The sequence below is a fragment of the Fusarium musae genome, chromosome 8 (genome assembly GCF_019915245.1).
Source record: "Fusarium musae strain F31 chromosome 8, whole genome shotgun sequence".
NCBI classification, from domain to species: domain Eukaryota; kingdom Fungi; phylum Ascomycota; class Sordariomycetes; order Hypocreales; family Nectriaceae; genus Fusarium; species Fusarium musae.
In genome coordinates this window covers 750,742-769,687 of record NC_058394.1, presented here as the reverse complement: position 1 = coordinate 769,687, position 18,946 = coordinate 750,742, and the positions used below count along the sequence as shown (strand labels likewise).

Here is an 18,946-nt window from a genome sequence, read left to right as displayed (position 1 = left end):
AAGAGAAGAGAGGGTGAGAGGAGGATGAAGGAGGAAGAAGAGAAGAGAGGGTGAGAGGAGGATGAAGGAGGAAGAAGAGAAGAGAGAGAGAGAGGGGAGAGAAGAGAGAATTTATAGGCCGCGGAGGGGAGGAGTGATTACGAGAAGCGCACGGTGAATCACAGTGACTACATTCTATTGTCCTCTATTCTGCATTCGAGCTGCAGTGCTGATTGGGTAGCAGGTTGTGAGAAAGGTGAATGCGTTTGGCGATGATAGCTGGCAGCCACTGGCAGTGCACGGCAGCATTTCCTGACGCCTCGCTCTGACAATCACGTTTGAAACTTCTTCTGATTTCAGTTGCCTTCGGTGAACTCTTCCTCTAATTTATCTTTTCATGCCTCTAGGCAGTTACTGAACTCGCAAGTGGTCATCCAGACTCAAACTCCATCGTCAACATGGCTTGCAATCGACCAAGCGCAAAATCCCGACGCTCGCAGAGGAGAAGAAGAGAAAAACTTCAGAAGGCGTCTGCAAATGAAGGAAAGGAACCAGCTGAGACCACTTCTGAAGCTCTCACTCCCGAGACCTCTTCAGCTACCGCCCAAGCCACCATTGATGCTCCAGCTTCTGGTGAGCAAGGCAAGTCATGTGCACCCAAGGTCCGGCGATGTAGGCATCGTCATCTTCCTGTTTGTTCCAACTTTTCTATTCTGTCTAGGTTTATTCACAGAGCTTACATACTGTTAGGATCGTCACTACTACCATCGTGCGGACAAATATGACCGTCGATTTTATGCCTTTGATCGACGCGCCAAAGAACGAATTGATGAATACATCGCAAAGGGGTGCGCTGCCATGGACGCAGATTATCAGCGCCACAATAGGAGTTTGCGTCGTAACGAGGAAAAGTTGGCAAAGAAAGTAGAGCAGATTCAGCACGCGTTCGAGAGAGATGTTAGAGAAACGGACAGAAAAGTCACTGGTCTCAAGCGGAAAGTCCGTGAGATACAGACGGAGAATGAGGATCTCCGGGAAGAGATCGCATATGAACGTCGCCGCACTCGTCGCATGATACTTGAGCTATACGAGTCTTCGGATTCCCAAGAGGCTGGTCATTCAGACTGAACATGCATGGAATAACATTCCTGTTCTTATGAAGATGGTGGGAGATGGTTTAGGGGTGCTTGTCAGAATGCGTGATGGCGCAAGCCGCCATGCATAGCATGGGAGAGCAGAGCAGGCCAAGGCAGTTCACAATGTATGGTAGTCAGCATGAGTTAAGAGATGTCTGAGATATCTCTGGTGCTCTACATTGACATCAACTCCTATCAGTCTTTCCATGTGATGTAATCGTCCTCCTTGGTTGTGCTGAATGTCGTGAGCTTCGGCCTCCTCATTTCCCCGTCTGGCTTGCAGTACCTTATACAGAAGAGCCTGAAGTCAGGATAAATTGAAAGGCCGTTAATATCCACCCTGTCAGGTTTTATGTAGATCAAGCTGATCTTTCAGTATTTGAGCCGGAATTGTATTTTGATCTATTTCGGTAAATGTCTCGCCTGGTCGAACAATGATGTGTTTGCCAACACAACCACGTATGTGACATTCGTTCAAAGGCCCATTCATCAGAAAACAGAACAGATCGTTAGGGAAGGTGAAAGGTCAACCAAATGACCTGCATGTGAATTTGTGGTATCCGTAGAGTGAGCTATCTGTAGAGTAAAGTAGATGAGTCTTTTCAAAATAGGGGTCACAACTACCCTGAACCACAAGCCACACTCACCTCAGCCACATCTGGCGCCACATACCAACTCGGATGTTCCTGGACCCAGGGGACAACAGCTCTCAACACTTCAACTTACAAGGACCTGTACGGTACCGTTATGTGGTCAAGGTGACCTTGATTCCCTAGTTATAGTCGCCAGGAGATGACTCCAATATCGTCATGGATTTTGTGAGTATCCCATCATCATCTGCTACTGCAACCATGACACACAACTAATTGCTCTCCGTACAGTGGTCGCGCTTATTGAGCCCTCTCTCGTCTGGGGGCACCCGCAAGGACCTGGGACATGATCCTGCGAAACGACTTCATCGATTCGAAAAGCAATATAGCCTCTTACTCGTGAGGACCAGCGAAACCAGCCCATACCTGCGACAAGCACTAACCGGAGTAGTCTGCCTGGAGAGCATCATCCAACCTATCTCGAGACAGCGACGCCGCCGAGACCCTCGAAATCCGCCTTCAGGAACTCACCAACATCCTAAGCGACGAGAGCCGAAGGCCGTTACCGCATCCATGTATTCAATACTGCTCGCTCAAGCAAATCTACGTGCCTATTGGAAAGATCGCTACGACTTCGTACAATGAGTGGATCATTAAGGAGGCCGTCCTCTTCTTTGCGACCCTTATCGAGAGCGAGGAGGAGGCGTTTGTTGAGAACCAGACCTTTTCCGCCAGCCTAACGAATCTCCTCGTGCGAATCACTGGCATCAACAGCGTGCGCCTGGGCCTTGATACCGAGTCGCGAGTCGTCGAGCTAGCATTTAACATCACAACCAAGATTCGGCTGGACCCGAGTATTTTACCAGCATGGTTCAAGACACACCGCGGCGTGGCGCTTCAGAACAGGGAGAAGGATGAGAACGCCCGTGATGCGTTCGTTGGACGGACACAGAAGGCCGACTTTCCCCTGTTTTATATCCTCATGGACTATATCCACCATGAGGGCAAGGTGGGAGACTTTGCGCGAACAGGACTGCTGTACATCATCGAAGCTGCGTCGAGTTCAGGGCCGCTGGAACAATGGATTGTTGAAAGTGACCTATCAACTTTGATGGCGACAGGTCTTGGCGCTTTGTACAGCCAGCTCAGTCGCAAACTGGTCGTTGACCATCTTCCTCATAACCTACCCCCTATCCTCGCCTTCTCCGACTACGAGCATCCTACATCCAACTACGAAGTCATCAGCTCATGCTCGCCCGAGTTCCAATCTCACCTTGAAACCTTCTTGTCACACCTATTATTCTGGCAAGACGTCTTGAACCACTGTCGATCTGTAGAGGTCAAGTCGACGCTGCTGGAGCATTTCCAAGTTATTTTCCTACAACAGTTATTGTAAGTCCCCAGCGACTCTCACCCCGAACTATGCTAACAGGTTAGATACCCCTCACTGCTTGAGTCCTCTGATATCGACGGAGGCTCGTCTGTGGCTGTTTTGACTTATCTTCGCCGTATCCTGGAATCACTCGACCACCCTGACATGATCAACCTCATCCTTCACTACCTCCTCGCACTCCCCGATAACATCGCTTCTGCCCGTCCTGGCTCAAGCTCGTCTGCCAGTAAGGCTCGCAAGAGAAAGTCGATGGACCTAGCCACGATGCTGGCAGAAAGGGCGGAACCCGCTGCTACGCCCCTACTCTTTAACCTGGTTGATCTCGTTCTCGCGTGCTTGAGATCGCGGAATCAACAAACAATTCACGTCACCTTACAATTGGTGTCAGCTATTCTCAAGAGACACCACCGATACGCTATCGTCACTCTCCTAAGAACGGATAATGTTCCTATTCAGAATGCCACAAGAACAGTAGGCGCTCAAGAGCAAGAGGTCGAATTTATCATGTCGTTGGCGGAAACAATAGGAGGTGAAGATGACTTTGATGAGGTCTATCAGCTTGTCCTTCGAGATACCATGTCTAGGCTTGAAGCACATCCTTGCTCTCTCAAGCTCGTCGCGCCTAGGGCATCTACGAGTAATCAGAGGCTGCCCGACAGTCTTCCCGGAGCGCCCAAAGAAGTTGCAGATCACACCCTCCGACCTGATGACCCTCTTCTCAACTCACTGCTGGATCTCCTGGAGACCTTCTTTGTGAATCAGGTCGAGACGAATTTGTCCGTCACTGAGACACTTGTTGACCTGGCGGTCTGCGGTTTTATGAAGCTCGAAGGATGGTTGACCCGAAGTCCAAGCTCTTATATATACGGCGAGGCTGAGGAGACAAGACGTAAGTCTACAGAGGACGAAGATGCGGAGAGTGAACACGATGAAGATTTTGAGGATCTGCCATCCCCAACCCCAGAACAGAAACAGCTACAGGCTATGGAACAATGCCGCCAACGGCCGCAATGGTCTCAGGCATCTTTACCACGTGTTTTCAACGTTCTCAGGAGACTGGAAGAGCAGGTGGCTGCCTACAGAAGGAGTATCCCCCGATTTGACGAGTTGGTACAACAACGGCGTGACGCCTTTAGGACCGCGGATGCAATGTTACACCACGCGGGTCCTACACCCAGGCCGACCCCCATCAGTGAAGATCCTCCCGATCGACCAAGCTTTGAAGAGGTATCGCGCAACGCATCACCCTCCCGACCGTCGGCACTGGAAGGACTAGCGCACCGTCTCTTGTCGGAGTTGGGAACGCCGAGCCGTGCCAGCAGCCCGCGAGGACGCAAAGAGCTGGGTCGTAGCTCTGGAAGTGGCAACGCGACACCTGGAAAGTCTGTGCTTAGTTCCAAGGAAGCGTCTCATAGTAGGGGGCGAGGCACTCCTGGACGTAGCCATTCCCCACCAAGAGCGCTCGAGACTATCGATTCGGCGCAGAAGGCCAGGGAAGAAGTGCTTGCTCGGCAGATGGCCGAATTTGCGGCCATGGACCAGACTATCCTCTCTAAGAAGGTGGGATTGCCAGATGTCAAGGTTGAGCCCATTCCTCTCAAATTTGACAAGAAGCCAATGCCTGAACCTGTAGAGAATGAAGCGACAACGGAGGAGGAACATGCTGAGCAGGCTCCCTCTGAAGCCGATGATGACCAGTTCGAGGATACTGTGACTGATCTTACTGAGCAATTACCTGTGGAGGCGAAGGATGAGGATGATGCGAAGACGGAGGATACGGAAACTGATCTTTCTGACGCCGAAACAGCACCTGAAATTGCGGAACCGATGGAACCGGTCGAGTCAGAGGTTGAGGGTACCGCATCTGCGGATGCTGAAGAAGGTGAACCAGCCAAGCAAGTAGAAGCCAATGAACTTGAGGTCAAGGACTCGAAAGTCGATGAACCTGAGCCTAGTGAGTCTGAGTTTCACGACCCCGAGACCAAGGAAGACGAACCGGAGGAGCCCAAGATTGCGACACCTCGACGAGAGACTCGAAATATGGATACACCAGAGCCTGAAACTCCTCAACCCAGAGAAGCAAGGGAGAACACAACGACTGTTTCAGTGTCGCACGTCGTCACCAATGTTATCATCCTACAATCATTTCTTTTTGAGCTGGCTGCCCTTATTCAAGTCAGAGCAGGTCTATTTGATGAGGTGCGGTTCGTATAGCGTGGGAATTTGGACGCGAGGTGCATTTGATCGAAAGAACTTTCTTACGAGTCATGAGAGATGGCATGGGCTTTACTTATATTATAGATGGGAGAGGGATTATTCTTATATTATAGATACCATGATCGCAGCTTTGTGTCTGGTTAAACGTGACATTTTGGGGGGGTTGTGGATCGTAATTTCGTGTATTCATGTGAACCCTACGCCGGCTATATGTATATATCTATGCAATGTAATCATTAATTTCATGTCATCGTTTCATCCCATTCTATCCATCGTCTTATGACACCGTCGACGGCTTTGATTCCTTCTCTCGTGGCCTCCACCTCGAACCACTCGCGATGCTCTCTCCCACAAGCATCGCATTTCTCGGCGTCTTTCTTGAGACCCATACCCGCTAGTTCGATGTGAACTAAGCGCTCAACTCTGTGCACATGCTGCGTCATATGTGGAACAACGCCAGAAGACTCCTGTGACCCAGGGAGATAAGGGTAGTATCGCAGAATCTCAACCTCATGACCGCACTGACGCTGCCATTGGTTCAGACGACGCTGAACATTTGCTGCGCGACCGATTTTAAGAAGCATGGTGTTCTTTGACGTTGATGGGTCAGCGGCCGCGAAGCTTGAAACAGCGTTACTAGCACTTCGAGATCGCGGTGCCCGATTAGGTGACGGTGGAGAGAGAAGCGAGCGCGCTGCATCAACTGGAGCGGCTGACGATTGGGATGTAGGTGTGAGCCAGAACATGTATATGAAACCAGGCTCCTCCGAAGCGCCAAAGGGACGAGCTAGTTCGGACATAAGCGCCGAGGCGACCTGGGTGTCTACAGAGTCGGGAATGAAGTCCTTGATCTGGGCTGTCTGCGAGCCAGTGGATTTGCGCGAGCGTCGAGAGTTTTTGGCGGAAGAGTTGTTTTGCGATACGCTGAGTTGTTGTTTTGACGTGCGCTTTGGTGGCACGGAAGCTGATGTCTTCTGGACTGGACGAGGTTGAGGGCGTGAAGGCTGGGACTCCTGGACGTCTTGGAGAGGCACTGAGAAACAACAACACATAAGAGACTGCTTGGGCTGGGGTTTCGGTCTCGGCGCGCTCTGCTTTCGCCCTTCTGTATCCCTCCTATATTTCTTTTTCTCCTGCAAGTCCACCAACCCCAACCTATCCGCAAGCGTATCCAAGCTCGTTCGTCCCTCCAAGATCGGCGTCGAAGTAGCTCTAGGTCCGGGACTCGAATGCGCCGACATATTCGCCTGCTCCCGGTGCTGCCAGCAGTAGAGACTCTCATCACGAGGGTCGGGAGTAACAGGTCGTCCGCGCTTATCAGTCTTGGGCGCCGTCTGCTGAACAGCGCGACGGCACGGGCGGCCATTGGAGGTTAAACCACGACATGTTCCGTTTACGGCTTTTGAGTCGGAGCGGTTGAGGTAGGACTCGGGGGTGTTTGCGACAAAGGGCATTGTATTGTTGAAAAGGCGGTGGGTAGGAATAAAGGGAATGTTGACAGGAACAAAGAGAGCCTGTTTGTTGGTTACCTTATTTAAACGAGGGAGGGAATTGGGCCGTGAAACAGGGAAGGGAGGACCCTGATCAGGAGTTGGCAAATGAACTGGGGTTTCTTGTTTTTGGACATGTTGGCTTGGCTGAAGTCCAGTCCATGGTTGATATTAGACTATTAGTGGTTGGTGAGCGAGGCTGACATGACGGTGATGGAGAAGGGAGTGGGTGAGGTTGATGTGGCTGTGCGTGGCTGTGTCGCAGGCGTCAATCGCTCGAATGAGGCAGCCTTTCGTGGCTAAACATTATGATGCGAAAGATATGGTAGGCATTATCTGACGAATATTCCGCATGATGTTTTGGTAGAAGTGATTTGTTGTTGACGATGATGGATGGTGTTTAGTGTTGTGCTGATAGTGCAGCCATCCATGTCAATCAATGCCTTATATCCGTCGTTGAACCCATGATTTGACAGACAAATGACCATCTGTCGGTAAACGAATTGAAATATCGAATGAACTTGAAGGCCTTGAGCATACCCATGTGAATCTGGACAGGCATCTCGCTGCGGATGTGAAGGGGCGTTGATATAGACAGAAACACTCTTAACAGAACGACAAGCTGCGAATACGCACGCAATAAGCGAAAATCGAAGTTTCACCGTTCCAAGAGGCCCCAGGGAGACTTGATGAGAGAGAATGCTCTTATATAATCTGACCAGATAGATCGCAACGCCATGTCGCCAACCCCTCCTTGATTTCATGCTTAAAACTAAGTTGCCCGACGCTGCGCCATCGGTCCTTTGCAGGTACAATAGCCTGACTCTGATACCAACTCCAAATTAAAAAGGGAACCCTGATAAAAATGACGCCAGAATGATGATGATGAGGATGATTAACAAAGTGAGCCAATCCACAGTGTTTGTCTCTTGTTCCCACCAAAAGCGCAACGCATCAACCTTGATGGCCCTGGACCTGCAGCCGCAAGCCAAAGAGGTTCCTCACTACAGTGATGGTGACGGCGATGAAGGACAAGACGTCTCCTCAGGTGCTGCTTGGCTCATGAAATTGAAGCCCACGATGCCTTCAGCAACGATCTTGTCTCCAGAAGCCAGCCGTGAGTACACTGAAACGCGTCTCCCTATGATTCCATCACCGCCAACCTCAAGTGATAATGGTCCTTGAAGCGGCAACTCAACATACTCGCGAGATGTCGAGGTCGTTTGGAGAGAAAACTGGCGGAAGAGTCCACATTCGCTGGCGTTTCTTGTCAAGTCACCACTAGAACTTTCAGATGTTAACCTTGGACCGTTGGAAAGCAGAAATATGAGACTCACTGAATGACAACGTATAAGTCGGAGAAGCCCTTCATACTGCACTCTTCACTTGGAGTGAGTCTTGCGTGTGTTGCTCTTGAGCTCGAAGGACTTCCGGGAGTGTGGAAAGCGAGATCACCGCAAATGTTGGATGAGATGGAGTTGATGGGAGGATTGAGAGCTGCGAGAGCGCCGCCCCGAGGTCTGTTTGTGAATTCTGGGCCGCACATGGTGATGTCGATGGCTTAGACTCGAGAGCGTAAATGCACAGTTGAAACTTGGTGACGAGCAGATATGAAATGATCCAGATAAAAATATAAAATGGAGAGAACAGTTCATCAAGAATAAACAAATATAACTATCACATACAAGATATACTCACTACTAGCTGGTAGTCTGAAACTTGCCCTATCTCTCTCATAGTCTCTCACACAAGTCCAAGCCATACCCAAGAACCAATCACCGCATCGCAAGCCCTAGTGTCGTTCCCAATTGGGCAACCTTTATAGGCGACAAGGTTCTGGGGCGTTAGCGAGTATGAGCAAGTTTGCGCAATAATTAGTGCGACTCTCTTGTCCATCAACAACACACCAAAGCAAGCAACCCGGCACCTTGATGAACTCGAGCCCCCGGAATACGTACCAACCAACTAAACTACCGTGGAAGCACGCAACAATAAGATATTATTAATTGTTAGCTCTGACGCAATCGCTCTTCGTCATGCTCTTCTCTAGGATCCCGCTGCTACCCCTCTTCTTCTTTGTCTCTACTTCCTCCTCGTCGCCCTCTGAACCTGACTCTGCTTCCGATCAAAATCAAGCTTATACTGCTCTTCCTGACAACGTTCAGTCTTTCTCCGCAATGTCTGTTGATACTTACTCTCTTCCGGCGTTGCCGTACGCCTACGATGTGAGTTCCCCCGCCGTGATATCTAGCATGAAAGTACGAGAAAGTTGACCATGACAAAAGGCCCTTGAGCCCAGCATCTCTGCTCAAATCATGGAACTTCACCACAGCAAGCATCACCAAGCTTACGTGACAAACCTCAACGCCGCGTTGAAGAACTACGCAACCGCTACTTCTACCAACGACATCGCCGGCCAGATCGCTCTGCAATCAGCCATCAAGTTCAACGGCGGCGGTCACATCAACCACTCTCTCTTCTGGGAGAATCTCAGCCCTTCTAGCTCTCCTGACGCCAAGCCCGAGAGTGCTCCTACACTCAGCGCTGAGATCTCAAAGACGTGGGGTAGCATTCAGGCGTTCCAGGAGGCGTTCAAGAAGACGCTGCTGGGACTGCAGGGTAGTGGTTGGGGATGGCTTGTTAAGGACACACATGGCCTTCGTATCGTCACGACGAAGGATCAGGATCCTGTTGTTGGAGGAGAGGTTCCTATTTTTGGTGTTGATATGTGGGAGCATGCCTACTACCTCCAGGTACATTCTACTCCAAACAATTCAAGAAAACGACTAATAGTGTGATAGTATCTTAACGGCAAGGCCGCCTACGTTGACAACATCTGGAACGTCATCAACTGGAAGACTGCCGAGGCTCGATTCACCGGCTCCCGCGAGGACGCCTTCAAAGTCCTCCGCGCCTCCATCTAAGCAAAGAAGATATCACAAAAAGCACAAAGCTATTGTGATCAACATCTTAGCCCGTCAATTTAGCACAAACAATGATTTGAAAAAACACTCAATCTCAAGCTTTCCCCTCAGTATGCAGTGAAACCTTCAAACACCATGGCAACGTGCTCTACTCGTGACACTCAGTCTCGGGTGGCTACCCATGCGTCTGACTCGTGCAGCAGGACGCCGTGTATTATCTATACTGACCGCCAAAGCCCCTTTTCTTGAGCCCGTTGCGTTCTGTGCAATTTCACCAAAGGAATATGCAGCCTCCCGTATGCATGCATGTCTATCCACGCCACATATCTAAAAGTGCACACGCACCAAACGAAAAGCGGTCTGAGGCAGCCTGTCGTGAAATCACTGTGCTACTATGAATGTAAGTTACAATGCCGCTGTATCTCGGTACAAGCTTTTCTTGTGTATTTCCGGATCTGTTTTGTTCAGCTGTAAATATGAAGCTTGTGTCGTGTCTGTGCTACAGCATTCATGCATAGGTGAGCTCCACGATCCCGCTCCACGATCCCGCACGATCGGAAGTTGAGATCGCTTTACATCAAGAACTTTTGCGGAAAGATGCCAAAGCCTTGTATTATACGTTGTCGCTGGATGTGACAGTGAGACGTTATACTGACTCACCCGCTTCACCCTGCCCAACTCACAAACATAATCCCAAATCTACCCTCCACTTTTGATCTCAAGGGAAGCAAAACCGGGCTGAAGCATCGGAGACGGTAACGACTCCCGTCGCCACGGTACGAGACGTTCAGCAAACAAACAAACAAAAACATCCAACACAATGGCATTGCCGGAACCCGAAGTCAGTCCACCAACGGAACGGGTAGAATAATCTCCTAGACGGCTAGACGAAACATACAGCGCGGATAGACACATCTCCTTAATAATAGCATCGCGGTCTTTCCGGTACCACGGCATGGATGCGGCATCAGGGGGGTTGGTTGGTTAGGTAAACTCGTGCGAGGCCTCAATGAGAGGTATAAAGAGTCGAGTTGAAGCAAGACTTTGAGGAGAGAGAAATATCCTCAGAGTGAGACCACTGGAAATCATCTGGCGCTTCTTTTGTCATTCGTTCAACTCATTTGCCATATTCTCAATACAGTCGCTTCTGGAATCTTCGCTTTTCAGAACAATGTCTTTCCCCGCTCGCCTCACCCTCGTGGTGCTCTGGTACGTGTTGTTTCTTGTTGTCTCTCTCGACTGGGATAGATGCTGACTAGTACAGGGCACTGGCTGTTTGTGCACAGGAGACTGTGACTGTGACAGAGACATCTACCGTCACCAACTGTGCCTCCGCTGGCTTGAGGTTCTATCCTCGTGCTGAAGCTACTGTCACAGAATGTGCTCTCTCCTGCTACACTACCGTCTCTCAGTGTACTTCTACCCAGTATCTTGGCACTTCTTCTGGTATTGAACTTCCGACTGGCTCTTCGGTTATTCTGTCTGAGTCTGAGACTCTCACCAACGTCATCTCCCTCCCTACTGTTTCTATTTTCTCTACAAGCATCTTCGCCAACACTTCTACTTCCTACACCTCCATCCCCGAGACTTCCAGTGTCGTCTCCCAGCCGGATGTGTCCATTGGGTCAAGTGCTCTCGCTGAAGGCACTTCATCTGGGTTGAGCTCTACCGTATACGGATACTCAACCAGTACTGTCACTCTGGAGGTGACTTCCGAGATCGTTAGTAACCTGGAGACTATGCCTACTTTTGTCCCGAGTATTGACTCTTCTGCTCTTGCACCTGGCACTACTCAGTTCCCTCAGGGCGAAGAGTCTACAACACTCTTTGAGGGCACGACTGAACAAATTTCTGAGTCTGCTCCCTCCGATACCGGGTCTGTTGCAACTGAGGGCTTGAGCACCGGGACTTACGTCTCTCAGCAGGGCAGCTCTGCCCTCTCTGAAGACACTGGCGCTTCTACTATCCCTGAAGGAGTCTCTACAGCCACACTCAAGTCGGTTATCACCAGTCAGGTCACACTCACGGAGAGTATCTCGACTGTTTACACTGGCTCAGCTGAGGCCTCCACATCTGAGGAGGTCACTGAGATCATCGACACATCCTCTCAAGCTGGTGGTGGTAGTACTGAGACTGGACAGAGCCCTGGTTCAACTGAGTACGCCAGCTCCGAGGCTACTATTCCAACTGCCGCATCCACAGCCGCTGGAGTATCTACACTCACGACTGAAGCTGAGATATCCACCACTACGCCATGCACATCAACCAAGCACACTCACATCTACGACAACACCACCATAATCCACAGCACAGCCGATGCCAGCGTTGACTCTTCTGCTTTGGCTGGGTCTTTCACATCGGCGTCTTCCCTCGAATCTGAGTACACCTCTGCCACATCCGAGGTGATCGAGCAGACTACAACCCCTGGTGCTGAGACATCAGAGGGTCAAGCTGGAGTGTCAACTTCCGTATACCTCGAGAGCACAACCGAGACTGCTGTTGGAGTTCAGACCACTCTTCCTACTGAGTTCATCCCCATCGAGTCCACCGCTGCTCAAACAGACTCCGAGCTCGTCACTCCCTCTCAACCCATCGAAACACCGGTGCCCTCTGCAGAGTCAACCGGCCCTCAGGGCTATGACTTCGGACCTAGCTCCAACGGCGGCTGGCCCTCCGCTTCTTTCGCCTCCAGCGCAGACGCAGCTACTGGTTTTACCACTCTCATTACTACAAGCAAGATCACCGAGGAGTCGTCTACCACTACTGGTGTCAAGGAGCCCAAGTATGAGCCTCCCGCTTACGAGCCTCCTTCGTACCACGAGCCAGGTTCTGTTCGTAAGCGATGGGGCTTCTAATGGTGAGGAGATCTAATAGCATTTCATGCTTTCTTCTTTCTTTCTTTTGAATGACTTGATGTCTTTCTACTTATTTGATTGGGTCTTTATTTTTATGGGATACTTACCTTGGTATTGGCATTTGATGGGGGTAGATAATTGATAGAAAATACAACGGGGTTGGTTTACAAGTGTTCCTTGCTGTGAAAGTGTCTGTCCATGCATGGTGCCCTGGACATGATGTTTCATAGGTGGTAGAATTCTCTATGATCCATTAGAAGTACCCGATATGTCTACAGATGATGAATATCTATCTTACGCCATGCATATTCACCCCAACCCATCCAATTCAAAGATTCCTGTTACCCCTACGCAACCTCCCAGTCCATCGGTTCAACCATCCACTCCCACTCATCATCTCCCTGAACCTCTCCCATGCCCATATGCTCATCATCGTCATCCCAATGCCTCTGCACCGTGTCCTGCATTCTCCCCGCCGCAATCCCGTACCCAACCTCTAACCCTCCCAAGATCTGTCCCACAAGCCACGTCAGATCATACATCTTCAACGGCGGCGTTTCCTTGCCCTCGGTAACATCCTTCCACCGATTCCGAAGCTCTTTCGCCTTACGAAGTGCTTGGTTCACTTCCCCTCTGCCCAGCGCTTCGTGGACCGGGCAATCTGGCATTTCTAGCTCTGTGAGCACGTTCTCGTGATACGTGTGATTTCCCGTTTTGTACAAAGTACCACGCGATACTGATATACCGAAAACCATGAGAAGGAGAACAAGCGCTTGTTCAATCCATGCGTAAAACTCATGGAAATCAACTTTAAAGTTCCGCTCTACGTCTGTGACCAAGAACCCAAATTCCTCTGGATTTAAAGCGCGGTGGTATGAAGCCTGTAAATCGATGTACTTCCACCGTAGGCGCTGACAAGCCTGTTCAAAGCGGTGAAAAGCCTGTGTTGGGTTTAAGCGCGTAGTTGATGTTGTTATGGAAACTGGGTTTCTTGGAGGGGCTGAGGATGGTGGGGGTCGTGAAGGTTGTGAGGATGCGCGTGCTATGGGTTGTGAAGATGAGCGCGTTGAGGGGGCTGAGTTTGCGAGGCGGGAGCGGCCGTTTATGGCCCAGATTGAGTCTTGAAGACCTGTTGGTGTTTTTGACATGTCGGATATCGTTATTGAAGAGGTTATGGTGATTTGTGAGGGTGAGGAATAGTCATGAGCGTTGGTGTCGATGAGTCCGAGATGCCACGTGAGTGAACAAAGCGTAAGGTAGATGAGCATAGAAGTGCACAATTAGAGCTTTCAATTGTTCACCAAGGCTCAATACAAGGCCTCGTTATCTCATACTCTCAGACGGTGGAGGGCTACTCTCTCACTCATTCCGTGAAGCCGAATGTCACAATGAAGCAAGGCACTAGCCCGTGAATTCCACTACCAACTCAATGCGTGCTTTTCAGGCACGAGCTAGAATGAGAAGCTGTTAGTTAGCTCCATAAATAAATCGCTGTGGTGAATAAAGGAATGAGATCATGAAATATACCTGAAAGTGCAAGATGAAAGAGAACAACGCTCAACTCAATCCGTGGTTGATGGCATGGGATTCGTAGCTTCTGATTGGCCAATCTATCGGCGGTTAACGGTTGGCTGCACCAACAAACGCCCTGAAACACCAAGAAATCATCACCAACAGTAGTATACTTCTCATTGGCAATATCACTTACGATGTCAGCACGGACACGAAAGATACTTCTTGTTGCCAGTCATCATAGATCCCTGTCGTAACCATATCTGTATTGATATATACAATCTCCACGTATCGACACAGCTAGCTCAACCAGCTTCCACTACCAATCCCATGTCCAGAAATCAATCAATAGCCTTGCTCGCCTAACAAATACATCATAAGCTGGCCTTGAACCAGTGTCAGTAGGCCAGGCGACAGCACTCAATCATATATGCACCCCAACTCCCTGCTCTGGATGCTCTGTTCCAGACGCTATCCTGATGACCCAACTCAAAAGCAACAAAAAATAAACACAACTCCATTATTGACGCTCGACCTCCCTGTTCGTGATCGATAGTGGCCCTGCCTATGTAGAATCGCGAACCTTCTTGGTAGCCTTGGCTGTACCAATATGAGTGTTGTGCACCTACTCCTGTTAGCGTTGCTTTGACAAGATCTTGATAGATGAGACATACCTTTGTTGCAAATCGAAGACTCGTCAATGTTTCCTTCAGATGCTGCTCAAGAGGCGACACCATGACAAACATCAGCGTCTTGCTGTTGCCGCCCAAACTGTACTGCAGCAAGTGTGTCAACTTGGAGTTGCGGTATGGAATGTGTCCTGAACCTCGACCAAGGGCCTCAATAACATCACCAAGACAGCTGAGACTCTTGTTGATGTTTTGAGTCTCCTTCATACGGTCGCCCTCGGCCTGCGAGTGTTTGAGACGCTCGGAACCAGCCAAGTCGACTAGGTTAAGCGTACCCTCGCAGCGCTCCCCTGTAGCAGAGTTCTCTCCGATCAACTTCAGGATGAAGATGCTGTGAGAACGAGATGAACGCTCGTTGGCTTTGGTGGCAGCCACTGATCGGTTATTCTGCGCCTCTTCAAGCATCGTCTCCACACTTGACGGGCTGTCAAGACGGACTGACGTGCAGTTTGTGATGGTTGTCTGCTTGCGAGCTTCGTCATGTCGAATCTCGAGCCTCTTCGCCGATCGCTCATTTGGCGTCAACAAATCGTTGAGCTCCTCGTTGTACACCTCAACGAATGAGCCCTCCATTGTGTACTCCCAAGACTTCTCCTTGAGCTTGGTGATGGTGTCGTAGATCATGTGGGTGGCACGAGGGATCATACCATCGTTTGAAGACATGGTGTGTGTCTTTCCGGATCCAGTTTGACCATAACAGAAGATACAAACGTTGTATCCATCAAGAGCGCTCTGAACAAGCTGGGAGATTTCGCCAAAGATCTCCTGGTTCTGAGTGCCAGGAACGAAGACGCGATCAAACTCGAACGGGTAGTTCTTTCGTGTGATCTGTCCCAAACTGCTCTTCTCCTCAGGACCAGCCAGAACGATTTCCGCAGATGTCTTGTCATCAGGGAACAACATCTTGGCCTCCTCGCCCTCACCATTGCCAAGTGCAGGTCGCACACGACACATGACTCGGATGTTGCCCTTGAGCTCCTGGTACTTGTTGAACAGCACTCGGCGTTCTGTCTCCTCCTTGATGAGTTTGTGCTGGGCCTCTTCTGCAATGCGCAGAGCTTCTTGGAGACGCGCTTCCATGCTAGCAAACGAGTCGGATTGTGCCTTACTGTCAGATTCCAGAAATTCGACGTGCGATTTTAGTGAGTTGATCTTGGCTTCGAGGGTTGTGTTAGCTGCTGAAAGCTCGGCGATGTTCGTTTGTAGGCTGTTCTTCAGGGTACGTTCTCGCTCGAGGTCTCCTCGAAGGCCTTCCACTTGAGAGTTGACTTCTTGAAGTTCCCGATCCTTCTTCTGGATGGCCATTCCCATGTCTTGGTGCTCATTGCCCATCCGGAGTCGTAGTTCCTGGATTTCGCGGTCCTTCTTCTGTCGCTCTTCAGCTAGCTCTTGATGGTAAATTCTAGTTAGGCTTTCGATCTTTTGCTCGTGGTCTTTCGTCTCTTGCTCTTTCAATCGGTCCAGTTCCCTTCGAAGCTCGTCGACTGCGGTTCGATGTTGCCTTGACATATCGTCAATCCTTTCTCGGTGCTTTCGTTCCAGGTCATCCACTTGTCGTTGGTATTCCCACTTCTGTTTCTCCATCTCATGTCGAATTTGGCGTCCCTCTTCTCTTGCTGCGTCAAGATCGGACTTGAGTGCGTCGTTCCTCACGTCAAGTTTCTCTCTGTCACCCTCCAACTCTTGCACTGTGGTCTTGGTTAGTAGCTGGACATCCCAACCCACGATACTACCTACCTCGCTTCTTGGCAAGTTCAAGAGCATCGTCTTGTCCCTTTCGTTCGCTCAGTGTAGTATTCACCATCTCCTTGAGCTCTTTGAATTGAGACTCCATATCAACTACTCGACCATCGACGTCCCAGGCTACATATGATGTCAGATTAGAATCTTTGTTCAAAAACGACTTGCTAGGAGAGGTGTTCTTGACGGGGGATGTGAATTGTTTGATTGGCGATAAAGATAAAGACTCTTCGAACTCATGGAGCTTCCTCTTGACTCTCTCAGTAGTCGGCGGCTTCAGAGGGACTGCCTAAGGCCGCTCTGACGAAGTCTGTCGGGAGGTTGAAGCTGACATGTTGTTCTGGTCATCTCTACCACGGCGCTTGCATGGGATATTAGAAATATGTGAGTTGGTTGAAGAATGTGAAGACTGTCGTGTTAATGGTCGGGAAATCGCTTGACTTCCAGAAGGGGCTTCGTCATCAAGACTCATTTCAAGGAATCTTGAAGTCAGAGAACTATCTCTAATCGTTGATAATGTTGCAAAAGGCTGTGAGTTTCTGATCTTGTTGTAGGGAAGTGTGGTGATAGGTTGAGATGTATGTTGCGAGAGTGTCGTCGTACCATTGTTGGTTGGGGCTTCGTATCGGTCTTCTTCACGGAGAGCATGGGCCGTACGCGGCCGAGGCGCTTGACTCTTGGATCGGGCATGGCCAGGACGTCCGTTGACGCCATTGACGCCGTTCACTCCATTGACTCGTGATGTGGCTGTCGGGGCACCGTTTCGTGCGGCCTGGTTTCTGCTAAAGACATTTGAAGATGCGCCGTATCGTGACTGGGTGGCCGAGGGTTGCTTGAGCTGGGGAGAATTAGCAGCTGTCATGCGATCATGATAACCCAGCAGAAGCAAGCCCTCTGATAGCGAGCGAGGGTACCAGGGATCTTGACTTACCCCAGAGGACATTCCAGCCAGGCTCTGAGGCCTCATATTTGATCTGATACCAGCTGCGGCGGGAACATGTGAGGCTGGCTTTGGAGGATATTCGAGGGCGCGATCAGAAAGAGGTTTGCGCTTCGGGTCAGATTGCGATGCTGTATCGTGTCAGAGAGAACGACCACAGGCGCTCGTTATGCGTACCTGGCTGAGGAATCTCTCGCTTCAGATTCTTCAGAGCCGACAACGAACTTGCCGTCGATGCAATGCGGGCATTATGTTGCGATTCGCTCCATTCCGTGAGCCCAGCCCCTCCAGCCCCTATTGACATCGACATCGACGGTGCCGGCAGTCGACTAATCTTGGAGCTCCTAAATGTCTGAACCCAAGAATCATCAGCTTCTGAAACATGAGGGTCCCAAGTAAACAACGTACCGGATTCTCCTCCATGGTGAAAACAATGCGCCTAAACACAGGGACCAGGATATGGAAAACAAGGAGCAGTGAAGCACCGTATGAACGGCGGTAGCAGGAGGCGTTGCGAATATGCGAAGGATAAAAAAGAGTAGCGTAGAAAGCAAAATGGTATCGGTACACGCTTGCTCTCTAGCTCATGGGGAGCTACGTGATATTATGGTTGGTTTCGTGAAGAGCCTGATGCGGGATAGCTCGGTTGGAGATTGACGGTTCGAAGCGTTTAGTTGTTTATGTAAACAGGTTGCCGGGGCAATGGGTCCGAGTCGCATTTGGAGATACCCCACCAGCCAATGAGCCGTATTGCAACACCAGTGGTAAGTTAGGAGTGCTTTACAAAATGCTACCCTTCTAAAGAATGTTGTTGATGAATTATCAATACCTAGTCTTGTGAAGCTACCTCTGCTTCTTTTCGCAGTGGCCGTAGCATTCTGGCACATACATCATGTTGCAGACAATGGCAAAACGTCTGCAACGTGTCGCGCCAGGGCCTGAGTTTATTTAATTGTGTTCAGTGTCAATGGCTTTACCTCAGAAACAATTGGATACACTGGCACTTTCAAATATACCTTGAGCTCAGACCTGGATAAACGAACAGAGACGCCTTGGCATTGAGACAGATCCAGTGTAATGGTTCAGTATACCAAGCTCTTGGTCTTGGAATAAGCTCAGAAGCATATGTGTTAACAGGGAGAGCAATAGACTCTCAATGGAACTACTTCCAAACATGTCCGTACAGATAGGTCAATCACGATTGTAATTGGCAGGGACTCTTGACATTCATTCTCTACAGTTAGCATGTACCTAGGTAGTTTTCAGATCATGGAAGATGTGACGGATGAGCCAAGAATATCGGGCTCCGAACTTGTCGGAGCTTTGAAGGCTGCTGCCAAGTCATCACTCCACCATGAACTCAAGCTTCTTCCATTACCAGTAATTTATCCTGGCCACCCACCATTTTGTTTGTACGAATTGGCATGGCAGTCCACTGAGATAGAAGTTGCAAGACAGTTGCACAGATGAACAAATCATTG

General features: G+C 49.9%; 7 protein-coding genes across 7 annotated transcripts; 4 read left to right on the top strand and 3 right to left on the bottom strand.

Moving 5' to 3' along the window:
* Positions 1–437: 437 nt before the first annotated feature.
* Positions 438–1,107, top strand: J7337_010489 (uncharacterized protein; the record flags this gene model as incomplete). The annotated part of the gene is made up of 2 exons (XM_044828074.1): positions 438–641; positions 730–1,107. The coding sequence occupies 2 exons, from the start codon at positions 438–440 to the stop codon at positions 1,105–1,107; spliced, it is 582 nt and encodes a 193-aa protein (XP_044676628.1).
* An 817-nt stretch (positions 1,108–1,924) lies between these two features.
* On the top strand, positions 1,925–5,312 carry J7337_010488 (uncharacterized protein; the record flags this gene model as incomplete). The annotated part of the gene is made up of 3 exons (XM_044828073.1): positions 1,925–1,933; positions 2,157–3,097; positions 3,143–5,312. 3 exons carry the CDS (start codon positions 1,925–1,927, stop codon positions 5,310–5,312), a joined length of 3,120 nt encoding a protein of 1,039 aa, XP_044676627.1.
* A 245-nt stretch (positions 5,313–5,557) lies between these two features.
* Positions 5,558–6,769, bottom strand: J7337_010487 (uncharacterized protein; the record flags this gene model as incomplete). Its single annotated transcript, XM_044828072.1, has 1 exon — positions 5,558–6,769. The coding sequence occupies one exon, from the start codon at positions 6,767–6,769 to the stop codon at positions 5,558–5,560; it is 1,212 nt and encodes a 403-aa protein (XP_044676626.1).
* Positions 6,770–7,809: 1,040 nt separating this feature from the next.
* Positions 7,810–8,351, bottom strand: J7337_010486 (uncharacterized protein; the record flags this gene model as incomplete). Its single annotated transcript, XM_044828071.1, has 2 exons — positions 7,810–8,086; positions 8,143–8,351. The coding sequence occupies 2 exons, from the start codon at positions 8,349–8,351 to the stop codon at positions 7,810–7,812; spliced, it is 486 nt and encodes a 161-aa protein (XP_044676625.1).
* Positions 8,352–8,982: 631 nt separating this feature from the next.
* Positions 8,983–9,729, top strand: SOD2 (Superoxide dismutase [Mn], mitochondrial; the record flags this gene model as incomplete). Its single annotated transcript, XM_044828070.1, has 3 exons — positions 8,983–9,030; positions 9,091–9,558; positions 9,607–9,729. 3 exons carry the CDS (start codon positions 8,983–8,985, stop codon positions 9,727–9,729), a joined length of 639 nt encoding a protein of 212 aa, XP_044676624.1.
* A 1,171-nt stretch (positions 9,730–10,900) lies between these two features.
* On the top strand, positions 10,901–12,584 carry J7337_010484 (uncharacterized protein; the record flags this gene model as incomplete). Its single annotated transcript, XM_044828069.1, has 2 exons — positions 10,901–10,938; positions 10,994–12,584. The coding sequence occupies 2 exons, from the start codon at positions 10,901–10,903 to the stop codon at positions 12,582–12,584; spliced, it is 1,629 nt and encodes a 542-aa protein (XP_044676623.1).
* A 2,077-nt stretch (positions 12,585–14,661) lies between these two features.
* Positions 14,662–17,888, bottom strand: J7337_010483 (uncharacterized protein; the record flags this gene model as incomplete). The annotated part of the gene is made up of 7 exons (XM_044828068.1): positions 14,662–14,721; positions 14,771–16,473; positions 16,523–16,648; positions 17,129–17,363; positions 17,457–17,596; positions 17,643–17,817; positions 17,874–17,888. 7 exons carry the CDS (start codon positions 17,886–17,888, stop codon positions 14,662–14,664), a joined length of 2,454 nt encoding a protein of 817 aa, XP_044676622.1.
* Between the last annotated feature and the right edge of the window lie 1,058 nt (positions 17,889–18,946).